The sequence below is a fragment of the Monodelphis domestica genome, chromosome 1, assembly GCF_027887165.1.
Source record: "Monodelphis domestica isolate mMonDom1 chromosome 1, mMonDom1.pri, whole genome shotgun sequence".
In the NCBI taxonomy this organism is placed as follows: domain Eukaryota; kingdom Metazoa; phylum Chordata; class Mammalia; order Didelphimorphia; family Didelphidae; genus Monodelphis; species Monodelphis domestica.
Genome location: NC_077227.1, coordinates 30228152 through 30252917, shown reverse-complemented (window position 1 = coordinate 30252917; position 24766 = coordinate 30228152). Strand labels below are relative to the sequence as shown.

At 42.3% G+C, this 24766-nt stretch overlaps 2 protein-coding genes across 8 annotated transcripts in view; both read left to right on the top strand.

The window, feature by feature from the left end:
* The window catches only part of DNA2 (DNA replication helicase/nuclease 2), a 40236-nt gene extending 35077 nt beyond the window's left edge, over positions 1-5159 (top strand). For both annotated transcript variants that reach the window (XM_056796201.1, XM_056796208.1), the window contains exons 18-20: positions 944-1033; positions 2860-3042; positions 3324-5159. In XM_056796201.1, the coding sequence (XP_056652179.1) occupies positions 944-1033; positions 2860-3042; positions 3324-3497 (447 nt within the window). In that variant the 3' untranslated portion in view covers positions 3498-5159. The remainder of the gene's footprint in view (positions 1-943; positions 1034-2859; positions 3043-3323) is intronic.
* A 394-nt stretch (positions 5160-5553) lies between these two features.
* Positions 5554-24766, top strand: part of RUFY2 (RUN and FYVE domain containing 2) — a 35767-nt gene continuing 16554 nt past the window's right edge. For 3 of the 6 annotated variants that reach the window (XR_008911614.1, XR_008911616.1, XM_007478254.3), the window contains exons 1-6: positions 5556-5996; positions 10309-10482; positions 13482-13599; positions 21212-21313; positions 23358-23481; positions 23850-23911. Coding sequence is in view for 3 of the 6 variants with exons in the window: in XM_007478254.3 (XP_007478316.2) it covers positions 5576-5996; positions 10309-10482; positions 13482-13599; positions 21212-21313; positions 23358-23481; positions 23850-23911 (1001 nt within the window). In the remaining 3 variants the exon portion in view is untranslated. Of the gene's footprint in view, positions 5997-10308; positions 10483-13481; positions 13600-21211; positions 21314-23357; positions 23482-23849; positions 23912-24766 lie in introns of all 6 variants that reach the window. The other 3 variants (XM_007478255.3, XM_007478257.3, XR_008911613.1) reach the window with 2 other exon arrangements.

Genomic DNA, 24766 nt, shown 5'->3' with positions numbered 1-24766 from the left:
CAGTTGCTTTTCCTTGGTGTTTTTACTCCCACAGTTTATCCTCTGCTTGTGGATAGTGTTTTTTAGATCCCTGCAGATTGTTCAGGGACATTGCATTGACCCTAATGGAGACGTATTATTTAAATTTCTAAAAATTAACTAGAAGGGTTGATATTTTTGTTCAATTGACTTAACCTAATCCTGTGCTGGACACCGTGCCTCTATTCACTCAACATCTTTCATCATGATGTTGAGGTTGCCTTTATGTAGACTTCTTGTATATTTCTGGAAATTAGCCAACTCTTCCGTCCTTTAGAAGAATTATAACCAAATGGGAATAGTGAGGACTCGGACTCCACTGATCTCCGACCACTTTACATATGTTCGGGTTTAAGTAGAGATGCCCATGATATCTACTTATGCATCTTTAAGATCATTGTGACTCAACAAGAAATCATCTGTTACAGTTATGATGAGGCCCAGCTGACTCATCCGCAGGATCTCATGGAACGTGCCGTTTGGGGGATTTGTTGAGCTCCACTTCTTAATCCTCAGCTTTAGCTTTCAGGATTTTGATTCGCAGTCTCAGCATCGGAAGGGCGAGACTTCAGAGACCTTCTGCTCCAACCTGTACTTGAATCAGCATTTCTGATACAGTTTACCTGCCACGTAGTCATTCAGCTTAATGAAAGTGATGAGATTTATTTATAAACCAAAATACCAAATTATTCATTCAGGTTGAGAGATGTGTGTCTGTAGTCAACGTACCCTGAAAATGCAGTTTTCCCGAGGAGCATGGTATAATTGCCCAGGAATTGTGGGGCAGACCTGGGAATGAGTACTTGTGAAATAGTCCCCAATGCACTGGCTTCTCTGTAGGTGAATTTATAATAGATTGTTGAATTCACTCTGTCTGTCATTTATTCTTACATGTCTTTGGTCGTTGTCTTTTTTTCTTCATTAGATTCCAGCACCAGAGCAGGCTGAAAAGGGTGGTGTGAGTAACATAATAGAAGCCAAGTTAATAGTTTTCCTGGCCTCAGTTTTTATAAAGGTATTTTGAAATGTATTTTGCTTGCTGAGGTTTATAGCAAGTTTTATTTTAACAAAAGTCATCTAAAATATTTATAGTTTCCACTTAGTAGAGTCATTCATAGTCAAGAAAACATCATTATTACATTGCCAATGCCAGTTATAGGCAGTACTAGTTGGAAATTTTATAAAATCATAGAATGTTGGAGCTGGGAGAAACGGGTTCTTAATTCTGGCATCAGCAAACTTAGAAAACATATCTTTTTATAACTATTTCAATAGAACTGATTTCCTGCGTATTTTGTTTTAGGCATTTAAAAATATTATTCAGAAAGGAGGTACATAGGCATTAGTAGACTGCCAAAGGGATCCAGTACATTAAAAAAAGGTCAAGAACCCCTTTTCTAATCCACATGCTTCATTTGACCTTGGGTTTTTCCAGGGTAGTTTCAAGAAGTTTCAAGAAAATAAAGTGTATGTTTAATGAGGCTTTGCAAAAGCAGTGTTTTGTTTTTTTTTTTTGGTGGTATATACCAATTTTGGAATGTATGCCATTGTTGAGGGGAACACTACCAAGGATATAGTCCTGCGCTCCCCGCTAGAGATATCCTTCTAGGGTGATCATGATCCATTTGTCTCTACTCTTTGGATTCATTTGTTTATTTAGCTCTGAATTCACCTAACTCTATAGATTCAGCTCATGTCTCTCCATTTTATTCCCAGAGGTGCAGGGAGAGATTTTGTCGCATGTATGTCTTGCTGGAATCGCACAATCTACTATTTTTTAGTGTTGTCCCAATTTGCCAGGCTCGTAACTCTTTCAGAGTAAAGATGTATGGCTACGAGAGGGCGACTTTTTGTGGAGAACCTCTACAGTCCAGAGGCAGCTAGTGGCTCAGGGATAACGTGCCAGTTCTGGAGGACCTGGGGTCAGCTGGGCAAGTTCTTTAACCCCAGCTGCCAGCCCTTATCACTTTTCTGCCTCGGAACAGATATTTGTATTGATTCTAAGGCAGAAGGTAAGGGATTAAAATATGTATATATTTGAGATGTAATGACTGTAACAATATCTTTTTTTTTTTTAAACCTTCACCTTCTGTCTTAGAGTCAATACTGTGTATTGACTCCAAGGCAGAAGAGTGGTGAGGGCTAGGCAATGACGGCCAAGTGACTTGCCCAGGGTCACACAGCTGGGAAGTGTCTGAGGCCAGATTGGAACCCGGGACCTCCTGTCTCTAGGCCTGGCTCTCCATCCACTGTGCTACCCAGCTGTCCCTATAACAATATCTTTTTAAAAAGAATGCTAAATAGGAGCCCAGCTTAGAGTGATGATCAAAGGCAGTGGTGGTCCTGAGAAGAGATCATCAAACATGTCCCTACCCTTTCCACAGAGGAGTGTGTCTGGCAGTGGAGGAGGTCTGGGGGGAGACACTGGGTACAGATGTTGCATCTACTGTCAGACTCCTTCACTATGGTTGGTTTTGCTTAAGTTTTTTCTTTTTTAAAAGAGAGGGCACATAGTGGGGATTGGGAGGGGTTTACTTAGACATCTCTGATATAGAAATACTAGACACCCGTTTAAAATGTATTTATATGAAAAGATGTTTTTAAAAAATGAACTTATGACTTTGCTGTGGACTGAAGAATAGCCTGCTCGGAAAGTCTGTTGTCTCATCTTGGGAAATCGTGATCTCAGTTTGACCAAATGGGAAATCAGAGATCACTGCCTTTCGTGAAAAAATAGGATCATTTATTCCCATGAAAATCTTCAATTCTGTGACATGTTTTAGCAAAAAGCCTGAGGAAAAGTCATGATTTTCAGGTTATTTTATATTCTTTTCCTTATAGGCAGGTTGTAATCCCTTAGATATTGGCATCATCGCTCCATACAGACAGCAGCTGAAGATCATCACTCATTTGCTGAACCATTCCTCTGTCAATACAGTAGAAGTGAATACGGTGGACAAATATCAAGGAAGGGATAAAAGTATCATTCTAGTGTCTTTTGTTAGAAGTAATAAAGACGGAAATGTAAGTGCATTTTGTGCTCATATCTGAGGCATTTTCTTAAATTGCAAGATTATTTTGCATCTAGTAAATCCATTCATAGTTTCTTGATTTAAGCTTTTATTTTATTTGACACTGGCCATACCTGAAAATTATCCCCAGAGCATCCTCCGCCTCTATAGTCGTTGCATTTGCAGTCGTGCCCACTCGTGTCTCTTGGTGGGGTGGATGACGCATTAACTTCTTCAGACTAACCGAATTTTGAAAACCCCAGACTCAGTTTGGTATCGTCTTTGCTGTTCCAGCTTGGTGAGCTTTTGAAGGATTGGAGGCGCCTGAACGTTGCCATCACAAGAGCCAAACACAAGCTGGTGTTGCTGGGCTGTGTGCCGTCGCTGAGCCAATACCCTCCTTTGGAGAAGCTGCTCCGTCACCTACATTTGGAACACAAGATATCCTTTTTAGCAGAGGCTAAGTGATTTGTTTAGAGTCTCATAGCTAGTAAATGTTTGAGGCTGAGTTTGAACTCAGGACTTCTTGATTCTGGCCCCCAAAATTGTACCATCTAAGTGCCCTTAAAGAATGGTTGATGAGGTGAAAAACGTAGGGGAAGGGACAATCTCTTCCCCTCCTTTCTTATTCATGCTACAAACCATAGCCTTATTCACTCTGGGACGTGGCATTATATAAACCAGAGAATGATGTGTGTCTATGTGATTATTTTGATGGCAGGAGATGGCTTTTTAAAAAAAGAATAATAATGCTCTTTGACAAGATAATTTAAAAAATTTAAAATGTTAAATATATATTTTTGCTTAAAAGCCTTATTACAATATTAGCTCATAAAAATCCTTAAAGTTATTTTAGCAGTATTCTAAATAAACTTGCAGGATAAACCTTTGAAATATAATGTAATAAAAATACCAAGCCATACACTGTCTATGGGGACACATGGCCTGAAATGTATATTTCCTTAATAGCTTTACATTTTCAATCTTCCTTTGGGAGCCCATGAAAGTATTTGTCAATATAATGTTCGATGACTTGAAGATGAAAACACCATTTCAATGACTTTTCAAGATTGAAGTGCCTTCTTTACACTCTACATGTTCATATTTAAATAGCCAGGTGCTTACTGTTAGTAATTTTATGGGGTTTTCTAAATGGGATGAGGTATTGGTTTTCTTTATTTCTCAAAACACATTAATTTTGAATGGGATTTGACTCAAAGGGCACTATGCCTTTCTAGGATTTTTTCTAACTTTGTCCTCAACTTATTAAAAGGTTTAAGTTAGGACAAGAATTCTTGTAGAGAACCCTAAAACTGTGAAGCTTTATGAATTTGAAGTTTTAAGTAAAATTTTAAAAATGTGATGCTAGGAGGCTTGATCCTCCATTGCCACCCTTTAGCTTTGAAAATAAATGCATTTCTTGAAGGTTAGAATTTCAGGACCAGTTTTAGTATTATAGATTTAATGCTTGGTTATTTATTGTGAGAAAAAAAATAATTAAAAAAAAACTAGATAATTTAAGTTAATGTTCTTCTGAAGACCATGTTTCTGGTTCTTCTTTTAAGTCTCTAATACTAAACCTTTTGTTCCAGAAAGCATAATAATCTTGCCATGGCGTTAATTTTGTTTTGATTTCCTTCTGCCAGTTCCAGACATTTTCCCTTGTTGTCAGTTTGAACTTGTTAGATATATTCCTGAATTTAAAGTTGCTTCCAATTAACTCTCTCTTGCATTCCCCTTCATTTTCAGTTATCTTTGGATAGATTTTCATTGGAAGTAGGATATATTATACTTATTCTTATTTTCAGAGTCAAACTTATTGTTTGTACAAAGTAGAAAAAGAATTGACATGTTCAATTCTGTTCGTGTTTACATATTTCTGGCCTTATTTAGGCAAATTGGCAGCTCAGGGTCCTTTTATTTCTGTAAAAATGAGTGGAAATCTGCACTGTTTCATGTTTGCATTTTTGTTATTTATTTGATCCATACGGTTTAATTTAAATTTGGATGGCTTTTCAATGTACGTTGACTTGGAAGGCCTTTTTAATAGGCCTATTTGGGTGCCGAAATGGTGCCTCTACCCGATATTTTTGTTTACACTGTGTCAAATAAATTTTTGTTTTCCTCCTCTCCGGACTTAATACATCATTTACCATTATCAATTACCTTAATTTTGGAAAGGAGGAGGGAACCTAGAGAAAAGAAGGGAGGAAGGCGGGAGGGAGCCCTTTGCTCTAGCTCCGAGGTCCGGGCTGTCCCACTCTAGCTGCCGCCCTCCCTCCATCTTCCCCACCCACCCACTCGGGAGTCTAGCCCACCCAGCTGGCCGCCCTCGGTGGGCTCTCCGCTAGTATTTAGCAGGAGGGTGAAACCTTGACCCGAACTAGGCGGAGCGAGGAGGGAGGGGCAGAGGCCGGGCTCGAACGCCAGTCACGTCCCAGACCCAATCGAAGCTCAGCCTGCTGTCACTCCCTCGCCCCTCCCCCTTAGCTACCAAGTTCCGCGGCTCAGCTGGCTCCGATGCCCCGCCTTTAGAGGGTGTGCCCATGCACTCGTCTCGCCCCCTGGTTTTTGTCAGCATCTTTTGTAGTCCCGCCCCCTTGTCTGGTGCTCGGGGCTGGGGGGTCTGCATTTCCTCTCACTCCCCGTCGCTCCGCCCCCTTGGCGCGGAGACCTTCTCCTCCCGGCCTCCCTCGGGCGGTCGCTCCTGTCTCCTCCAGTCTCAGCCTCCCTCCAACTCGCCCAGCCTGGAGTCCTCGTCCCCTTGTGGCCCCACCCCTCGCTCGGGCTCGCTGCGCTCCTCCGACCGCCAGGGCGCGCTGCATCCCCCCTCGTGTCACGCCAGCCGGGGGACGCTGCTGCGGTGGCGGCCGTGGCTGTGGACCGGGAGACGAGACCAGCGGCTCCCAGAGCCAGAAGCCGAGCTGTTATCTCCGTCTCCTCCAGCGCGACCCTCTGCCGCTATGGGTAAGGAGGATCCCTGTCCGCGAGGCTCGCGGGAGGAAGGGAGGCTGAACCCTGCTCCAGGTCGTCATGGCAACGCGGGGGCCGCCTCCTCCGGGGTGGAGGTGAGGAACCAGGGCCTGGGGCTCGGAGAGCGAACGGTGCCGCAGGCTCCTCGTTCCTCAGCCGCAATAGGCCTTGCAGAGCCCTTTCCTTGGACAGACTTGGACAGACGCGGGGAAACCGAGGCCCGAAGAGGGCAACGCCTCGCTCTGGAACGTCCTGAATCCCCGGAGGTTGGGGCGGGGGGAGGGTGGAGCGCGGGGCCGTGGCACGCCCCATCTGGCCTGGGGAGGTCGGACCGAGGCCGCTGCGTGCGGGACCATGGGTTTAGGGCCGGGCCGGGGAGACAAAGGGGCTGCCTCGGCCCCCGGGGAGCACCCAGTGCATGCACACACACGTCATGTCATACAGGTTCACGCCCAGGAGCATGCGTGTGCACGCATGAACATGAATATTGCCTGCGGCTGGGGGACCCTCGCCAGGTGGGGTGGGGTTAGAGAGGAGTCCGAAGCAAAGCTTAGAGCCAATTCCGGGTGCCCTTGATCGGGTGGGTCTTACATGGACCGATCTCTGATCGTTACCTAAACATTTATTAAGCACCTACTGTGTGCCTGAAACCGCGCCAGCTGCAAGCTTGTGGGGGGTTGGAAGAATTCAGCAGGAGCCCCCACGCTCTCACACATACCTGTCCAGCATAGGAGAAGGCTCTAGGGGTTGGAGAAACCAGGAAGTGTTCCGCAGAGAAGGTGGTGCCTGAGCTGAACCTGGGATAAACCTGGGGGGTCCAAGAGGCCGCGGGGGAGGAGGGATGGAGACAGAAGGGATGGTTTTGGGCTGGGGCTGGACCGTCACCTCCCTGAAAGGGAGAAGGACGTTGGAAAGGTTGAGTAGGGCATTTTATGTTGGCTTAGAGCTAATAGCACACCGCGGGGGCTTCTTGGGGATGCCCTGATCAGAGCTGCCCTCTTGGATCAGAGTTCAGGGAGGCCCGGAGTCTGTAATCCAACCCGAAGGCTGTAATCCAGTAGTCCAGAGGAGTGACAGTCGGGGCAGAAATGAGGTGGAGACTGGAAGCAAAGCGAGGGGATGTGGCTGTAGAAACACAGTATTTAGCAACTGAGGGGATGTCTGGAGTGAGGGAAGAGGAGTGGCATGAAAGCTGCAAGCTCTGGTGCCTTCAGCAGAAAGAGGGAATGTTAGGAGCAGGTAGTTTGTGGGGAAAGAATAAGTTCTATTTTGAACGTGTGTTTAGTATGTCTTTATTCAGTTTGAATTGTCTGAGAGGTGCTCAGGCCGTGACAAAGATTCTGGGGTACTTTTCCATGACAGCCCAAAGGTACATCCTGTAGGGTGACGCAGCTGAAGTCACAAACTCACGATGGAAGGTCACCCCAGGACTTCATAGAGATCAGCTCCCGGAACAACCCTTTCATTTGTCTGAGGAGGAAATTCTAGATCAACACCTGGGAGGACATACATTCCTCTGATCCTGTCCTAGAGAGGGTCATACCTATGGCTGTGATTTGAAATGTCTCTCCATTTCCTCAGCTGTAAAATCAAGAGATGTGTGTCATCTCTGACACCTTTAGAACCTAGAATACAAAAGAGAAAAGAACTCCTCCAGCCCTCGTACAAAATCCTCCCTTTACCCTGGCCGGGTTGTCATACCTCATGCAAATGGTGTGATCGAGACTGTAGAGACTAAAACAAACTCCTGTTCTGTCTTTTGTGATGTATATCTTAAGTGCCTCCTCGTTTACTGCAGAAACATTTCCAAGATGATGGCCATCAGTCATTGATGTGGGCACCTTTTCCTCTGGTGCTGGTCTCAATGCACCCAGACCGTCTTTTGCGGTTCTTGCCTAGGTCCTCCCGTAAATTTCTTCCTGGAGGATCCAGCCAGCTTGTGCTAGAGGTGTTGCTTTTTAAATGTTCTTTGGGTATTATTGGAGCATGTAGACTGTCTACTGGTCATCATGTCCAACCAACTTCCTTTTTCCTGAGCATACACTTTTAGGGACGATATCTTTTATTACAACTTCCTCTGTGCAAGTCATTGTCCAGAATATGCCACAGTCTACTTTTGTCTTCCAGGAAATTTTAAGAAATTGCATAGGCTATTGTTTTTGATATGCTATTTAAAAATGTTATGTGTGAATATCTTTTTTTTTAAACCAGTGTGATAGTTTAGTTTTTAGCTGTCCATGGCCAAAGTTAGTGCAGGTTTTGCAAGTGTCTTTCAAAGCAAAAAAGCTAACAGATCTTTCTTGATAACTGAATAGTGGGCGTTTTTGAACTCTGGACTTTGGTTATGGAAAAAATTAATATTTTTCTGTTTATTTGAACATCCGTTTGAAAATTGGGCAACCCAAGCAGTCCTAACAATATGATAAATTAAATCACTTTTTTTTTAAACCCTTATCTTCCATCTTAGAATCAATACTAAGTATTGGTTCCAAGGCAGAAGAGTGGTAAGGGTTGACAATGGGAATTAAGGGATTTAACCCAGGTTATCCAGCTGGGAAGTGACTGAGGCCACATTTAAACCCAGGACCTCCTGTCTCTAGACCTGGCTCCTAATCCACTGAGCCACCTAGCTTCCCCCAAATTAAACTACTTTTGACAAAATCATTCCTTTCTCCTTGCTTCTGTTTTTTTTTTCCTGTTTACTTTGCAAGCTGTACTGCCATATTTATGTAATAGTTGAGAGAACTGGCATGAAGTATGACCAAGGACTTGTACGTTTTTAAGAAGAAAGAAGAATTTAAATGTAGCTGATGACAAGAAATCAACCCTGAATATTAGGTGTCTGTTATGTGCCATACACTGTGCCAGGCAGAGGGGACACAAGACAGAGAGCCTGCCTTGAGTCGATTATAGTCTGGTGTGCTGGAGACAACAAGAATTCCTGCAGGTATACATGCTAGATACGTTGTGATTTGGGGGAGACACCAGCGCCTGGGAGGAACAGGAATGACTTCCTGGGGAAGGTGGTGCCTGAGCTGAGCCTTGGAGGAAAGCGGGATTGTGAGGGACACAGTGCGAGGGCATGCCACGCGTGAGGAACGGCACTTTGGCTCCACAGCTCCGCCAAAAGCAAAGACCTGCGTCCGAGGATTTCAGAAACTGACCCAAACAAGGGCTTTACTGTGAGATGGAGCAAGCGGGCAGAGACACTAGATGGCCATAGAAACAGGCAGAAGTGCATCCCCCCCGAGGGAGGAGAAATAACCCCGAGATGGCGTTCAGGAGGCGAAGTTCAATCCCCTCAACGTGGGCAGAGCTGCGCTTGTAGGTGGGGTTGTTCGTGCCAGGCTTGAGGAAGGCTCAGGTAGGAGCGGTTTCTTTCTGAGGACCACAGCCTAAGCTGTGCGAGGCCACAGAGAATAAGCCAAAGCCCCTGAACGCAGGCCAAGAGTTCCTCCAGCCACCAGCTGCCAGCGTTATCCCCCTGGGGGCCTGGATGCTGTTGTTGGCATTAGGAGCCCTTAGCCCAGGCGACTCCATATTGGAGTCCTTTCACTAGAGCCATGATATTGACGAGGAGCACAACCGGAAGGCCAGTTTGACCTCATCCTGGAGTGCACCAAAGAGAGCAGCTGGAAGAAGGCGGAAAGCGAGGGTGAGGACGGCCACGAAAGACTTCCAGTGCCCAAATGGGGTGTTTCTGTTGGATCGGGGGATGCCCTGGTCAAGCCTAGGCTTTGGGAAAGTCATTTGGGCAGCCCTGCGGAAAGTGGTTTGGGGAGGGGAGGAACTTGGGGCCAAGAGACCAATCGGGAAACCATCGTCATAGTTCCGGTCATGCAGTGAGGATCTGGGTTGTGTGTCTGTGTGACCCCAAGTCTTCCTACAGGGAAGACCCACCCCTGGGCGTTACTAGTATTTCTGAAATCATCCTTTTGCTTCCTTTTGCCTTACTCAGCGCTCCAGAGGTTCCCTTGTATAGTGGAGGGAGAGCCCGCCTCAGAGTCCGCAGAGTGAGCCCCTCACCCGCCCCGGCCGCATCGGGGTGCTTGTCCAGCTCTCGCTTGCTTTTATTAGTCAGAACACATTCATTTCCCCCTCCAGTGAGTGAGCTGGGCTCCCAGGGGCTGTGGGGAGAGCGGGGGCCGTTTTCCCCTCATTCCAGGTGTTCTGTTCGGTCCGGACTCCCCAGAATTCCTCTCCTGGTAAATCAATCTTTCCCACTGCAGAAAATGAAGACTTTCCCCTGGGACGCGGTGTGGGGCCGTTCACTGAGATGCATTCCTGGTTCTCCTTTTGTTTTTAGCCGTAAAGGACCCCACGGCGGTGGAGAGAGCCAACCTGCTGAACATGGCCAAGCTGAGCATCAAAGGGCTCATCGAGTCGGCCCTGAGCTTCGGCCGCACCTTGGACTCGGACTACCCTCCCCTGCAGCAGTTCTTCGTAGTCATGGAGCACTGCCTGAAGCACGGCCTGAAAGGTGATGCGTGTCGGCCCCAGCCGGGCTTTCCTGCCACTCTCATGGACACTTGGGCAAATGCAGTACAAAAGTATTTTGGGAACAATTTCCATATCTTACAGAGTTTCAGAATTTATTCCGCTTCCGTAGTTATACATTTTATGTCTTGTCGTAGTTGGAAATAATAGATGAAAAGAAATGAATATTCAGTGAAGCAATCGGTTCATCGATGATTGCTTTTTTATCACTTATCATCTATCAAAATTAATAGCACGTTCTATCCTTGTTTGGAGGGTTTAATCTTTATTTCTTCCAAATATCTCTTAGAAAACCCATGAATAATTCATTCAGATTATCAGCAGAGATCTATATCTATTCCATTCAAAAAGATACCTTTTTGAATACATTATTACCTTTTATCTTAGAAACCTAAGTATTCATTCTAAGGCAGAAAAGCAGAAAGGACTAGGCACTTGAGGTTAAGTGACTTGCCCAGGGTCACACAGCTTGGACATAGCTGAGGCCAGATTTGAACTGAAGACTTCCTGTCTCCAGGCCTGACTCTCCACTGAAACACCTAAGCTGCCCTGTAATAAGGATACAGAACATTTATATAGTGCTACTCTGTGCCAGGCATCGTAGTGTTATCTCATCTGATCCCTGAAACAACCTGGTGTTGTTTTCACCATTTCACCGAGGGGAAAACTGAAGCTAGGCAATGGGGGTTAAATGAGTTGTCCAGAGTCACACAGCTAGGAAGTGTCTGAGGCAACATTTGAACCCAGGACCTCCTATCCCTAAGCTTGTCTCTATTCTCTGAGTCACCTGGCTGCTCCCAAAAGATACACAGGAGATTTTCAAAAGGCCTATTTTTCGGAGCTCTCCCACCAATGGTTAATTAGAGAAATTGCCTTTTAAATAATTCATACCTGGCAGTCTTATCAACATTTTGTTGGAATCATTATTTTTGTTTTAATTTTAAACTAGATTTTTGGCTAAATCCTAGTATTAACGAATATTGCTCTTTAAAACCAAGGTATGTTTCCTTTAGGTTCATTTCAGAAGAGTGACTATTCAGTTGGACCTGGCTTTAGAAACACATCATGGCTCTAAAAAGATCTTGTCAAGGTGTTGGGAAGGAAGGCCTGTTTGGTTACAATCTGTAGAATGGCATCACAAGATAAAGACTAAATGGGGCATGTAGGGGACTTGATTTTAAACCTTGGCTTTGCTCCTTACTACTGTACAGACTTGAGTAAATAATTTTTTATTCATTCCTCCTCTGTAAATAAGAGAGGCTTGGACTATATCCTCTTTGAGATTCTTTCTAGTTTTAAATGTATGATGTTTAGAGACTCTAAGGCTAGAACAAAATCTTGAATTATTTTCTGCAGAATTCCAAGTTTTATTTATCGTGGTTATTATTGCTGAAATCTTTTTGTCATTTTTTAAAACAAATATTTATAGATGCCTTTTGTTTAAGACATTTTGGTAGTGTGCTGGAAGAACACTGCACCTGAAGTCAGGAAGACAAATTCAATTCATCCTTAAGACAATTACTGATTGTGTGACTCTAGGCAGGTTACTTAATCCTTACTAGCCTCAGTTTCCTCATATATAAAATGGGGATAATATTAGCATTTATTCCATAGTGTTGTTGTGAGGATCAAATTAGTATTATATAAAACATCTTGGACACCTTAAAGCACTATATAAACGGTAGCTATTATTATTTATCCTGCAGTCATTTCCTGATGTACGTGCCCCCTATCCCTACCCCCCCCCCCCCCCCGAGAATAATAGTATAGTACAATCAGCCAACACAATGACTATGCCCAGTGCCGTATGGAATATTTTATACCCATAGCTTCCCACTTCTCTAGTGAGAAGTATTTATTAATGGCTGAAATGTATAAAGCACTTAAAGGGGTGCAAAGTGGTTTACCTACATTTTCCCATTTGATCTCATCCTTCATTGATTTTGGCTTCATGCTAATAGTTGACAGTTTTCCAGACATGCTTTATTTGCACTTTTGGTAATCGTTAAAAACAACTTTTGTGACCCACATATTATAAAGTCACACTGTCGGTGTGGGCCCTGTTGGGCAAGTGCATAAGGGTACGCCGTCAGGATAGAGATAACCTGCTTCTGTTAGCAGATGTTGAGAGCTCCTGGATTGCTGCATTAGAATAACACAGAGGTAGAGAAGAATGGAAGATGAAGGTAAGGAAAACAAATACAAAAGCCCCAAAGGATTTTTAAGGAAGTGAACTAGCAAAAATAATCCCAAATCCCAGGAGGGATTTTTGGTGCCAAAGTCTGGATGTAGCAACAGTCTCATAAAGTCATTCATTAAAAAAATATATTTGTATTTACAGGACGTTAGACTATCACTCTTAATGTTTTAAAGCACAAGTATGGTGAGCTTTTTTTCATAGCAATAATACAGTGTATATGCTCCCTAGCTCTAGTGAAATAGACTTTGCCAGATGGTCTCCAGAATTCTTGAATTTTGACCTCCCTCCTGTTTGGGGGCAAGGGGAGAGGGTTGTGAATTTTGACCCTTTTCAACAAAGCTATAGCAGCCTTAGAGAGTAGCTGGCCTTTACCAGGTATTCACTAGACTTTCAGCTTGATAAACCAATGGAAAATTTCTTCTTAACCTACTTTTCTAAAAGAGGTCAAAATATCTTGCAAAACTAGGGAGATGACATTGTTTATATGAATGTTATCTGATCTTAGAAGTTTGTTTATGTACAATGAGACACGTCTTAATTAGCAATGCATCGGGCAATAAGCCCACTCTCTTACAGACCCTGTTTTACACTGGAGAGACAGACTTTGCCTTTGACGAGCTTACAAATAGGCCCTAATACTCTTTTAACTGATTTCCTATATATTTCAATTAAGCATTTTTATCCCTGATATTCTTGAAACCAGATCACTCCATTAAAGAAAAGCACTAGAGTTTGTTTCTCTAAAAGAATTACTAATTGAGAAACTCTATTTTCTCTTTTAGTAAGAAAATCTTTTCTGAGTTACAACAAAACAATCTGGGGGCCCTTGGAGCTGGTGGAGAAACTGTACCCAGAAGCAGAGGAGATAGCAGCTAGTGTCAGAGATTTGCCTGGCCTTAAGTAAGTCTTTTTTTTTTTAAAGACTCAAATAAATGGTCCCAAAGAAGATAATCAAGAAGAAATGTGTGTGGATAACCTTTGGGGGAATACTGTTTTATAATTAGCATCAGAGCTTATTTGGTGGGTTAGGAAGTAATACTATAGGTTATCAGAGCATGAATGGGGGACAGGAGATTATTCAGAGTTTATGATTTCTTCTTGAATAAATGGAGTTTTCCCCTTAATACATCTGTGCCCTATTAATGTGTGGTTTCCTCTTCAAGAAAGATGTAAGGATACATATTCTATTAGCCAGAAAATAAAAACTCAAGAGTAATAGTTAGGATTAAATAAGAAGGTATGAGAAAAAAAAGAGGTAAAGAAGTATGAATAGAAATATGACTATTACAGAATGTAGTGGCCTGGAGTAACATCTAGTAAAAAGTATTTGTTGGCTTGTCTTAGATTGACTTGGGATTGTATGTTATCAAGGATGTTGCTAGGTATAAATCATTAGATTGTATCACAATGGCAGGAAAAAAAGGAAATGGCCTTCAGTAAGTGGTGCTTAATTTCAAAGTTTATTTGCGAGGGGGCAGCTGGGTAGCTCAGTGGATGGAGGCCAGGCCTAGAGATGGGAGGTCCTAGGTTCAAATCTGGCCTCAGACACTTCCTGGGCAAGTCACTTAACCCCCATTGCCTAGCCCTTACAGCTCTTCTGCCTTGGAGCCACTCCAAAACAGAAGGTAAGGGCCTAAAAATAAATAAATAAATAAATAAAATAAAAGCTTATTTGCGAAAATCACAAAAGCTATGATTCATTAGTTTTACAATGATCCTTATAGATGTGATTCTTTAATGGATTAAACAACGGGCTTGAAGCTTAGGTGACTTGGGTTCTAATTGCAGACAACTTCTTAATGCCCTATAATGACTTACCTCAGAACATTTTTTTTCCTGGAATTTATCATAACTGGGACTCATCTCCCTTATAAGAAAGATAGATGAGTCAGAGGATGCTGGATAATAGGAAATGATTGAAAATCACTTTGTAGATATAAAGTGCTATTTAAAGCTAACTCGCAGGCTCCTCAGAAATGTGGTTAAGAGTTCCTTTTGAATTGTTCTGTAAGATATAAATCCATTTTATTATGCTTAATATTTTTTATCAGATAACCATTTTCTTTACTTTTGATAGTATTTTAGTTCCTTTTGTTGTTTGGAGGAAATAGTAAAATACCACCTTATTAGTTAGCTTATCAAAATTTCATTTTCTGACTCTTTGTAAACTGAGATTGTTGTAATTGATATTCCAGGTTATAGTTGGTCATGATACTAGTTTGGAAGCTGGTGTGGTTTTCTGCAAAGGAGAGGTAACAGAAAAGGGGATGTTAGAATTGTTAAAAGAACAAAATTTCTAAATGCAAATAGATGGGATGAAACATGCTAACCATCTCCAGAGAGAAAAGTGATCGACTCAGTATGCAAGCTGAGCAAAGGAAAATAATAAATGTTGGAGAGGATGTGGCTGGTGGAGCTGTGAATTGATCCAAACATTCTGGAAGGCAATTTGGAACTATGCCCAAAGGATGCTAAAAGACTGTCTGCCCTTTGATCCAGCCATACCACTGCTGGGTTTGTACCCCAAAGAGATAATAAGGAAAAAGACTTGTACAAGAATATTCATAGCTGCGCTCTCTGTGGTGGCCAAAAACTGGAAAATGAGGGGATGCCCTTCCATTGGGGAATGGCTGAACAAATTGTGGTATATGTTGCTGATGGAATACTATTGTGCTGAAAGGAATAATAAACTGGAGGGATTCCATGTGAACTGGGACAACCTCCAGGAAGTGATGCAGAGTGAGAGGAGCAGAACCAGGAGAACCTTCTACACAGAGATGGATACACTGTGGTACAATCAAACATAGTGCAGTTCTCTACCAGTAGCAATGCAATGATCCAGGACAATTCTGGGGGACTTATGAGAAAGAACACTATCACCATCCAGAGAAAGAACTGTGGGAGCAGAAACCCAGAAGAAAAACAACTGCTTGATCACATTGGTTGATGGGGATATGATTGGGGATGTAGACTCCAAATGATCACCCTAATGCAAATAGTAATACTATGGAAATAGGTCTTGATCAATGACACATGTAAAACTCAGTGGAACTGCTTGTTTGCTATGGGAGGGGTGAGAGAAGAGGGGAGGAAAAGAACATGAATCATGTAACCATGGAAAAATATTCTAAATTAATTAAATAAATTAAAAAAGGGGGAAAAAAAGAATACAGGCTAAGGCAGTACAGATAGAGAATGTGAATAGAGTGGAGTGAGATGATTACCTAACTTCTCTGGGCTGGTCTTCCTTGCTTTCTTCCTTCCTTCCTTTCTTCCTCCCTCCCTTCCTTCCTTCTTTGTTTTCCTCCTCCCTCCTTCCCTCCCAACAGTCAAAATGTTTCCTCTCTCCTTACATCTCCCCTGAACACACAAAAGCCTGTTATAAACATGTATGGTCAAGCAAAACAAATCCGTGCCTTAGCCGTGCCCCTCCAAAATACCTCAGTTTGTATTCTGAGTCCATCACTTCTCTGTCTGGGGCGTGTTTCATCAAGAGTTCTCTGGAATTCCTGTTGTTCATATGTTGATCAGACGTCTCAAGTTTTTCAAAGTTGTTTGTTCTTATAATAATGTTATGTAAATTATTCTTCTGGTTCTCTTCACTTCATGCTGTATCAGTTCATACAAATATTTCTATCCCCTTCATCATTTCTTATAGCACAATAGTATTCTATCCCTTCACATACCATAGCTTGTTCAGCCATTCTCCACTCGATGGGTTCCCCCTTAGTTTCCAATTTTTCGTCACCATGATAAGAACTGCTATCAATATTTTTCACGGGGTCCTTGTCATCCTCCTCCTCTGACCTCTTTGGTTGATCGGCCTAGTAGAGTTATTACATATTTTGATAGTCACAAGGTTTATACTCAGTTTTGTTGGGTAGATGCTTCTCAATGGTAAGCCTAGCACCTTTGCCCTCTGAACTATCATATTCCAGACCCTCCAAATCTTTTAATGTAGAAGCTGCTAAACTTTGTGTTATCCTGATTGGCTCCATGATATTTGAATTGTTTCTTTTTAGCTACTTGAAATGTTTTCTCCTTGACCTGGGAGCTCTGAAATTTGACTATAATATTTCTGGAAGTTTTCATTTTAAGTTTAGGATCTCTTTCTGGAGGTGATCAGTAAATTCTTTTCTATTTTACACACTGGTTCTAGAATATCAGGGCTGTTTTCCTTGAAAAGATGAAGTCTGGGCTCTTTTTTTTTTGTTATGGTTTTCAGGTAGTCCAATATTTCTTAAATGATCTCTCGTTGGGGGTAGCTAAGTGGTACAGTGGATAGAGAGCCAAGCCTGGACTCAAATCTGACCTCAGACACTTCCAAACTGTATGACCCTGGACAAGTCTCTTAACCCTGTTTGCCTAGCCCTGCCCTTCTGTCTTAGAGTTGTTACTGGGACAGAAAGTAAATGCTTTTTTAAAAATGATCTCTCCTTGGCTTGTTTTCCAGGTCAATTCTTTTTCTAATAGATATTTCACATTTTTTCCCATTTTTTCCATTCTTTCATTCTGTTTATTTCCTGATGTCTTGTGGAGTCATTAGCTTCTACTTGTCCAATTCTAATTTTTAAGTTCTTTATAAAGAGAATTTTTGTACACTTTTCCCCATTTTGGGTCAATTCTGCTTATTTTGGAGCTCTTCTCTTCATTGGATTTTGTGTATCTTTTTCAACTTGTCCAATACTGCCCCAAGCTTCAGGGGTTTTTGTATGGCTGCTTTCAGAGCTAGTTCTGGGAATCTGTACGTTTTCCATTCTTGAAGGCGGCCTGATGGAGGTGGCAGTGTGGCCTGGGCTCTCCTCTGTGGCTGTCATACACCCTCGCTCTGCCTCAGCACTGAGGCTCCTCCTGGGCGGGGGCTGCGCCGGCGTCCTCCCTAGCCCAGCAGAGGCCTGCCCCTGGGCGCTGCCAGTGAAGAATTGGGATTATTACTGATGTTAATGGGGAGGAAGCTGCGGCAAAACGCTTTGTTTGATGCTCACCAAAGTGTCTCCCAGCTCCTCTCTCTGAAGGAGAGCCGGGCGTGACCTGGCTACACCGGACCAGCGAGGGACTTGCTTGGAGGCTGTATATCTGCATAAAAAGCTGCTTACAGTTAACAGACATGAATACGGGGATCAGGAGCAAGGCAAGCCTGAACGCTAAAGGGGAGCTGGATGTGCCCTGAGTTCCTGCGTGTGCCCCACCGCCAACTTCAGTGTCTTCAAGCCTCTCTGAACCGCCCAACACTTGACGAAAACCTAACCGGAGTCCTTGTGAAAAGAGCTTGGCTTTGCCAACGGCGTCTCCACGGGAATGGAGTCAGCGAGCCGGCGTGGCCGAGGCCAGCTGGCCAAAGCCCGCCGTCTCTCGGGGCTCAGGCCAAGCAGCCTTCGGGCCTTCTTTCTTCATAGGTCTCCGCCACAGCCGATTTGACCGCTGCTTCTCCGGGATGAGAGGCCCGTCGAAACCTTTTAAGCTGGGATCGAGTTCTCTCTCCTATAAGCGCTAGAGAGCAAGGCTGAGTCGAGTCTGCCTCCAGCAAACGCTAGGGGCCAACTAGCGCTCGGTGAGCAGCTGTCAGAACGTGCTTCTCTCCTTCCCGGCGAATCCTGTCTTGGCTTCAGCCTCAGAGACCCCTTCTGAAAGTCCTTATCGCTACAGTTCCTACTCCATTTCTACGCCACGCGCATGGCGTCTTCTGATTGGTCTCCAGAAGGCCGGCTGCTCCTCCCGACCGTCTCAGCTTCCGGAGGGGGCATCCTTTCTCCCTGCCTTTCACCATGTTGGGAGGAGAAGTGGAGAGGGCCGGGGGGTTCCTGCCTTTACTCAGCAGCTTGGATCGGCCTCCCGAAAGCCATCTCTTAGAGCTCAGAAGATGGACGTTTTAGTCACTTTAGTTGTGTCCTTCCAAATCTCTTTCCTAAATGCTTGTGGCATCTCACAGCTCCATTTTGGAAAGAGATCTGGAATTCTGCAGATCGAGGGACTAACGCGTGCGTACCGTTTGAAGCAGACACTGTTCCTGAGCTCATACCCCGAAGGCATCAACAAGAACAAAGGCCCAGAGACTCCGAAATGTGGATCGCCGTGCCTGTTGTGACACAGGAATGGAACAGAACATGACTGCTGTGTGGGAGGCAGAACCAACACGGCAGCCTAAAGGCACCGCCTAGCCGTGAGCACTGAGCACTCCTCCGGCCATCAAGGTTGTTTTAAATTCTTTTTTTAAAAACCCTCACCTTCCGTCTTAGAATCAATTCTGTGTATTGGTTCCAAGGCAGAAGAGCAGTAAGGGCTAGGCAATGGGGGTGAAGTGACTTGCCCAGGGTTACACAGCTAGTTTCTGAGGCTAAATTTTTTTTTTAATTTTTATTTTTTTAAAACCCTTACCTTCCATCTTGGAGTCAATACTGTGTATTGGCTCCAAGGCAGAAGAGAGGTAAGGGCTAGGCAATGGGGGTTAAGTGACTTGCCCAGGGTCACACAGCTGGGAAGTGTCTGAGGCCAGATTTGAACCTAGGATCTCCTGTCTCTAGGCCTGGCTCTCCATCCACTGAGCTATCCAGCTGCCCCTTGCTTTTGGTTTTAGATAGACGCTGCTTATGCTTTTTTTTTTTAAACCCTTACCTCTGCCTTAGAATTGAAATATGGATTGGTTCCAAGGCAGAAGAGGGGTCAGGGCAACTTGCCCAGGGGTGCACAGCTAGGAAGTATCTGAGGTCAGATTGGAACCCAGGGCCTCCCATCTCTAGGCTTGGCTCTCAATCCACTGAGCCACCCAGCTGCCTCCTTTTAATGATTATTCTTTTAAAAGACTCCTCTACACCCATCCTTTATAGGGTCTTTCACAGAAAAGGATATACTCTGTCAAAGGCTTATTCTGTATCTATTGAGATGATCGTGTGGCTTTGGATGTTTTGATTTTTAATTGATTCATCATATTGTTTTCCTAATGTTGAACTTTCCTTGAATCCCTGGTATAAACTCTACTTGATCATAGTGAATACTTTATTGAATAATTTGCTGAATTCTCTTTGTTAAGATTTTGTTTAACATTTTTTAGGCAGGGTGCATTAAGGACATTAGCCTATAGTTTTCATTCCAGGTTTTATCTTTCCCTGGTTTAGATATTAGGATTCTTTGTCTCATAAAAGGACGCTGGTTAGAGTGCTTTCTCTCTCTTCTTTTAAACCCTTACTTTCTGTCTTGGAATCAATACTGCGTATTGGTTCCAAAGCAGAAGAGTGGTAAGGGAAGGCAATGGGAATTAAGCGATTTACCCTGGGTTATCCAGCTGGGAAGTGTCTGAGGTCAGATTTGAACCTAGGACCTCCTGTCTCTAGGCCTGACTCTCAATCCATTGAGCTACCCAGATGCCCCCTCTCTCTCATTTTTTGAGAATAATTTGTGGAGTATGCATATCAATTATTCTTTAAAAGTTTGATTGAACTTTCCTATGAATCCATCAGGTCTAGGAGTTTTTTTTTTGTAGCTCCTTTACACTTAGATCTATTTTGCTTTCAAATATTGAATTATTTAATATCTCTGTGTGTTCTTCTGATAGCCTCACTATTTTTTATTTTTGAAGGTTCCTCTATTTCTGTGTGTGTTCTCCATTTTGTTAGTCTATAACTGTATATATGTTCTCATTATTCTCTTTATTTTTCTTCTGACTTTGCTGTGATTTCACCTTTGATCTATCAATTAGATTTTTCTCCCTCTTCTTTTTGTCAGAGTAGCTCAAACTTTATCCATTGTAATAGTCTTTTCAGAGAACTGGCTAACATTACTGTCTGCAGAGCAGGCATTTATTTTATTAAATCAAATTTGTTGAAATGATTTGAATCCAGCAGAGTGTACAATGAGCCCCTTTAGGTTTTTCTATTCAAATATGGTTTGGATTTTTCTTAATGCAATTAGATTGGTCTGGAAGCCTCCTCTAGTCAATAATAGTTTCAAGTTGAATGAATGAAAAAGCAGTTGTTAAACACTTTGCATCAGGCAGCTGGGTGATCAGTGCACATCAAGGATGACATTTTTATTGTTCGTTTTTGAGGGTCTCATCTATTGACTAAAGTACTCTAATTAGATAAAATTTCCCAAGAAAAAGTCATAGAATTTAGAGATGGAAGGAACCATAGAAATGAGACTGAAGCTCAGAGAGGAAAAGTGATCTGCCCAGGCCCCAAGGTCCATAACTAGTAGGGCCAAAGAAAATCACATCCGCTGGCATGGACAGCATTCTTCTCCCCTGGCCAGGCAGAGATGGGCTTCTCTAGAGTGGGTCACTTCTTGGAAGCACCAGTCTTCTGGTGTCCTGCAGGATTTCCCTTCATAGGGGCAGATAAATGACTCCCAGGTATTTGAGGGGTTTTACTCATTGTAGAAACTGAACCCAAACTAGAAATGAAATGCTTTTTGTTTATTCCCCCCCCCCCCCCCAAAAGGGTCTCTTAACAGATTAGCTCTAGGTTAAATGCATCTAGGTTACTGGTTGCTTTGTGATTTGTTTTCTTTGTTTTTCCAGGACCCCCCTGGGTCGTGCCAGAGCATGGTTAAGATTGGCCCTCATGCAAAAGAAAATGGCTGATTATTTGCGCTGTTTAATAATTCAAAGGGATCTCCTAAGGTTAGTAGATACTGTATTTGGTAATTTTTAAAACTTAAGTCTATTTTCTTGAATCAGCTTTCTGAATATCCATTTGTATCAGAATATTTTATTTAATACCACAGGCTTTTCCTTTTCCTAGCAATACCTAGCCAAACAAAGGTTCTTTTGTTGGTATTTAAAATGTAAACTATAAATGTAAGGTCAAGTCAGAAAGTGTAAAGGAGTGTTAGATAAAATTCCATCTGTACCATTCCTTTTGAGGAGAGTGCCACATTGAGAGTCAGGAGAGCTAGATTCTGGGTTTGGTATTTGGCTTCCTCCGTCATTATGTGACTGAAGTTAACAACAAAAGCAAAAAAGTGTTTTTCCTTTCTTGTAATTGGGTAACTGTTATGTTACAAGTAAGTATGATTTCACAAAGATGGTCTGAAGATTAATTAGAAATCACATATTTAAATAAAACATTTGACCTTATTTGGAAAGGCATTGAACAAAGTTTTTAATATTCATGCTGTTTTTATACACTCCCTTAATAGTAGTATTCCATTTCAATTTTTGGCCCTTCCTGTTATTATCTCCTTTATAAGTTTATGACTTGAAAAGTAATTTTTAAAAAAGAATTTAAGTTCATTTATTTAATTAATTAGTTTAGAATTAATTAATTTAGAATTATTTAATTTATTTTTAATTAATTAATTTAGAATATTTTTCCATGGTTACATGAATCATGTTCTTTCTCTCCCCTCCTCCCAGCCCCTTCCTGTAGCCAACGTGCTATTCCACTGGGTTTTACATGTGTCATTGATCAAGACCTATTTCCATATTATTGATATTTGCACCGGGGTGATCGCTTAAAGTCTACGTCCCCAATCATATCCCCATCAACCCTTGTGATCAAGCAGTTGTTCTTCTTCTGTGTTTCTGCTCCCATAGTTCTTCCTCTGGGTGTGGATAGCATCTTTCTCATAAGTCCCTCAGAATTGTCCTGGATCATTGCATTACTGCTAGTAGAGAAGTCCATTACATTTGATTGTACCACAATGTATCAGTCTCTGTGTACAATGTTCTCCTGGTTCTGCTCCTTTCACTCTGCATCACTTCCTGGAGGTTGTTCCAGTTCACATGGAATTCCTCCACTTTATTTTTTAATTTTTAAATTTTGTAATATTTTATTTGATCATTTCCAAGCATTATTCATTAAAGACAAAGATATCCCCCCCCCCCCACCTCTCCACTGGGTATCACATGTGTTCTTGATTCGAACCCATTTCCATGTTGTTGGTATCTGCATTAGAGTGTTCATTCAGAGTCTCTCCTCAGTCATATCCCCTCAACCCCTGTAGTCAAACAGTTGCTTTTCATCGGTGTTTTTACTCCCACAGTTTATCCTCTGCTTGTGGATAGTGTTTTTTAGATCCCTGCAGATTGTTCAGGGACACTGCATCACCCCTAAAGGAGAAGTCCATCACGTTTGATTGTACCACAGTGTATCAGTCTCTGTGTACAATGTTCTCCTGGTTCTGCTCCTCTCACTCTGCATCACTTCCTGGAGGTCATTCCAGTCTCCATGGAACTCCTCCACTTTATTATTGCTTTGAGCACAATAGTATTCCATCACCAACATACACCACAATTTGTTCAGCCATTCCCCAATTGATGGGCATCCCCTCGTTTTCCAATTTTTTGCCACCACAAAGAGCGCAGCTATGAATATTCTTGTACAAGTCTTTTTCCTTATGATCTCTTTGGGGTACAAACCCAGCAGTGCTATGGCAGACAGTCTTTTAGCGCCCATTGGGCATAGTTCCAAATTGCCCTCCAGAATGGTTGGATAAATTCACAACTCCATCAGCAATGCATTAATGTCCCAATTTTTCCACATTCCCTCCAACATTTATTACTTTGAAAAGTAATTTTAAATTCTCAAAAGTTACTTATTTTGTGGGAAAGAGTCTGAAAATGTTTTTCTGTGCTTTGTCTTAATATTGTGAATGAGTTGGCCAGATTTTAAAATTCAATGTTTGAAATGAATTTGTGATTTTATATTTATTGAATTTGACAGTGAATTCTATGAATATCATGCTCTAATGATGGAAGAAGAAGGAGCAGTTATCGTTGGGCTTCTGGTAGGCCTGAATGTGATTGATGCTAATCTGTGTGTAAAGGGAGAAGACTTGGACTCACAAGTAAGTGGAAAATAATATTCAGAGTTAGATTAAAAAGGGACAGACAGAATAAAACGATGATAGTGAAAGTGTTGGAGTTAAGAAGAGCTGGTTCAATCCTGTCTCTCCACTTCAGTCTCCTGATTATCTGTGAAAATAAAGGTGATAATCTCCACCTCATGAGTTTGTAGGGCTTGAATGAGGGTGTATATAAAGTCATTTGTGAACTTTAAAGCCCTATATATATGTCAAATATTATGTCACTTACAGTTTCATTAAGAACAAAAATTTACATTAATCAAACTCTCTGGTCATTTTTAAAAAATTGGTTTTGTTTATTATTTTAAGATATCTTCCTGTTTAAATAAAAATAATTTTATTTACTACAGGTTGGGGTAATTGATTTTTCTATGTATTTAAAGAATGAAGAGGATATTGGAAGTAAAGAAAGGTATGATCTTCATAAATTATTTCACATATATTGATTTATTTCACGATAAATCACGAATTTAAGTGTAAATCAAAATAAATTTTCTGTAAGTCAGTATTAATTCAAATATTTTAATAATGGGTAATTTGGTGTAATTTTGCAATAGGGTTCCTCCCATTTTTCATTTTCACTTTTTAAAATAAATTTTATGAAGCTAAGTGGGAAAGATTAGTTATAAAAAAGCCCTGCTGTTCATTTCTTCCACTGATCTGTTCCTATGCCCCAGTGACACATGTGAGCAAGACTATTCACAGAATTCCTCTGCTTGAGCAATTTCAGGATGGCAGCACAACAGTGTGTGACATTTAACAGCAGATATTTGAGTGCATTTGCTTACAGATAGACCAATGAGAGTGTTGCTTGCTCTAACTGGTGGAGCAAACCATTTGCTTAACAAAGATGACTGTCCACTCAGCACTCAGCTCAGTGCCTGGCAGGTAGTAGGTCAAATGTTTGGCAGTTGATTGCTAGGTAATGGCTTAGAGGATGTCATTAGGAAATTTATGACTGTGGTACGAGTTAGGGACTCTAAGTGGGACAGCCTCAGGCCTCCATTGACATCTTCTCACTGTTGAGAGAAAGCAGGAAAGGCAAAGAAAACACCGGATGGGCCTCCTTGAGGCAGGCGTGGACAGGAGTCACACAGGTTTGACAAGCATGGAGAGATTATAATCAGCATCATTCAAGGGAACCTCCAATTACCGATACCACTTGAGTGTCATATACTTATGCATTTCTATATATGTGCATATATCATTTCAGTATGTTTGTATCTTTCCAGCTCATTATCATATTGTTACAAGATTTTTGGTTTTT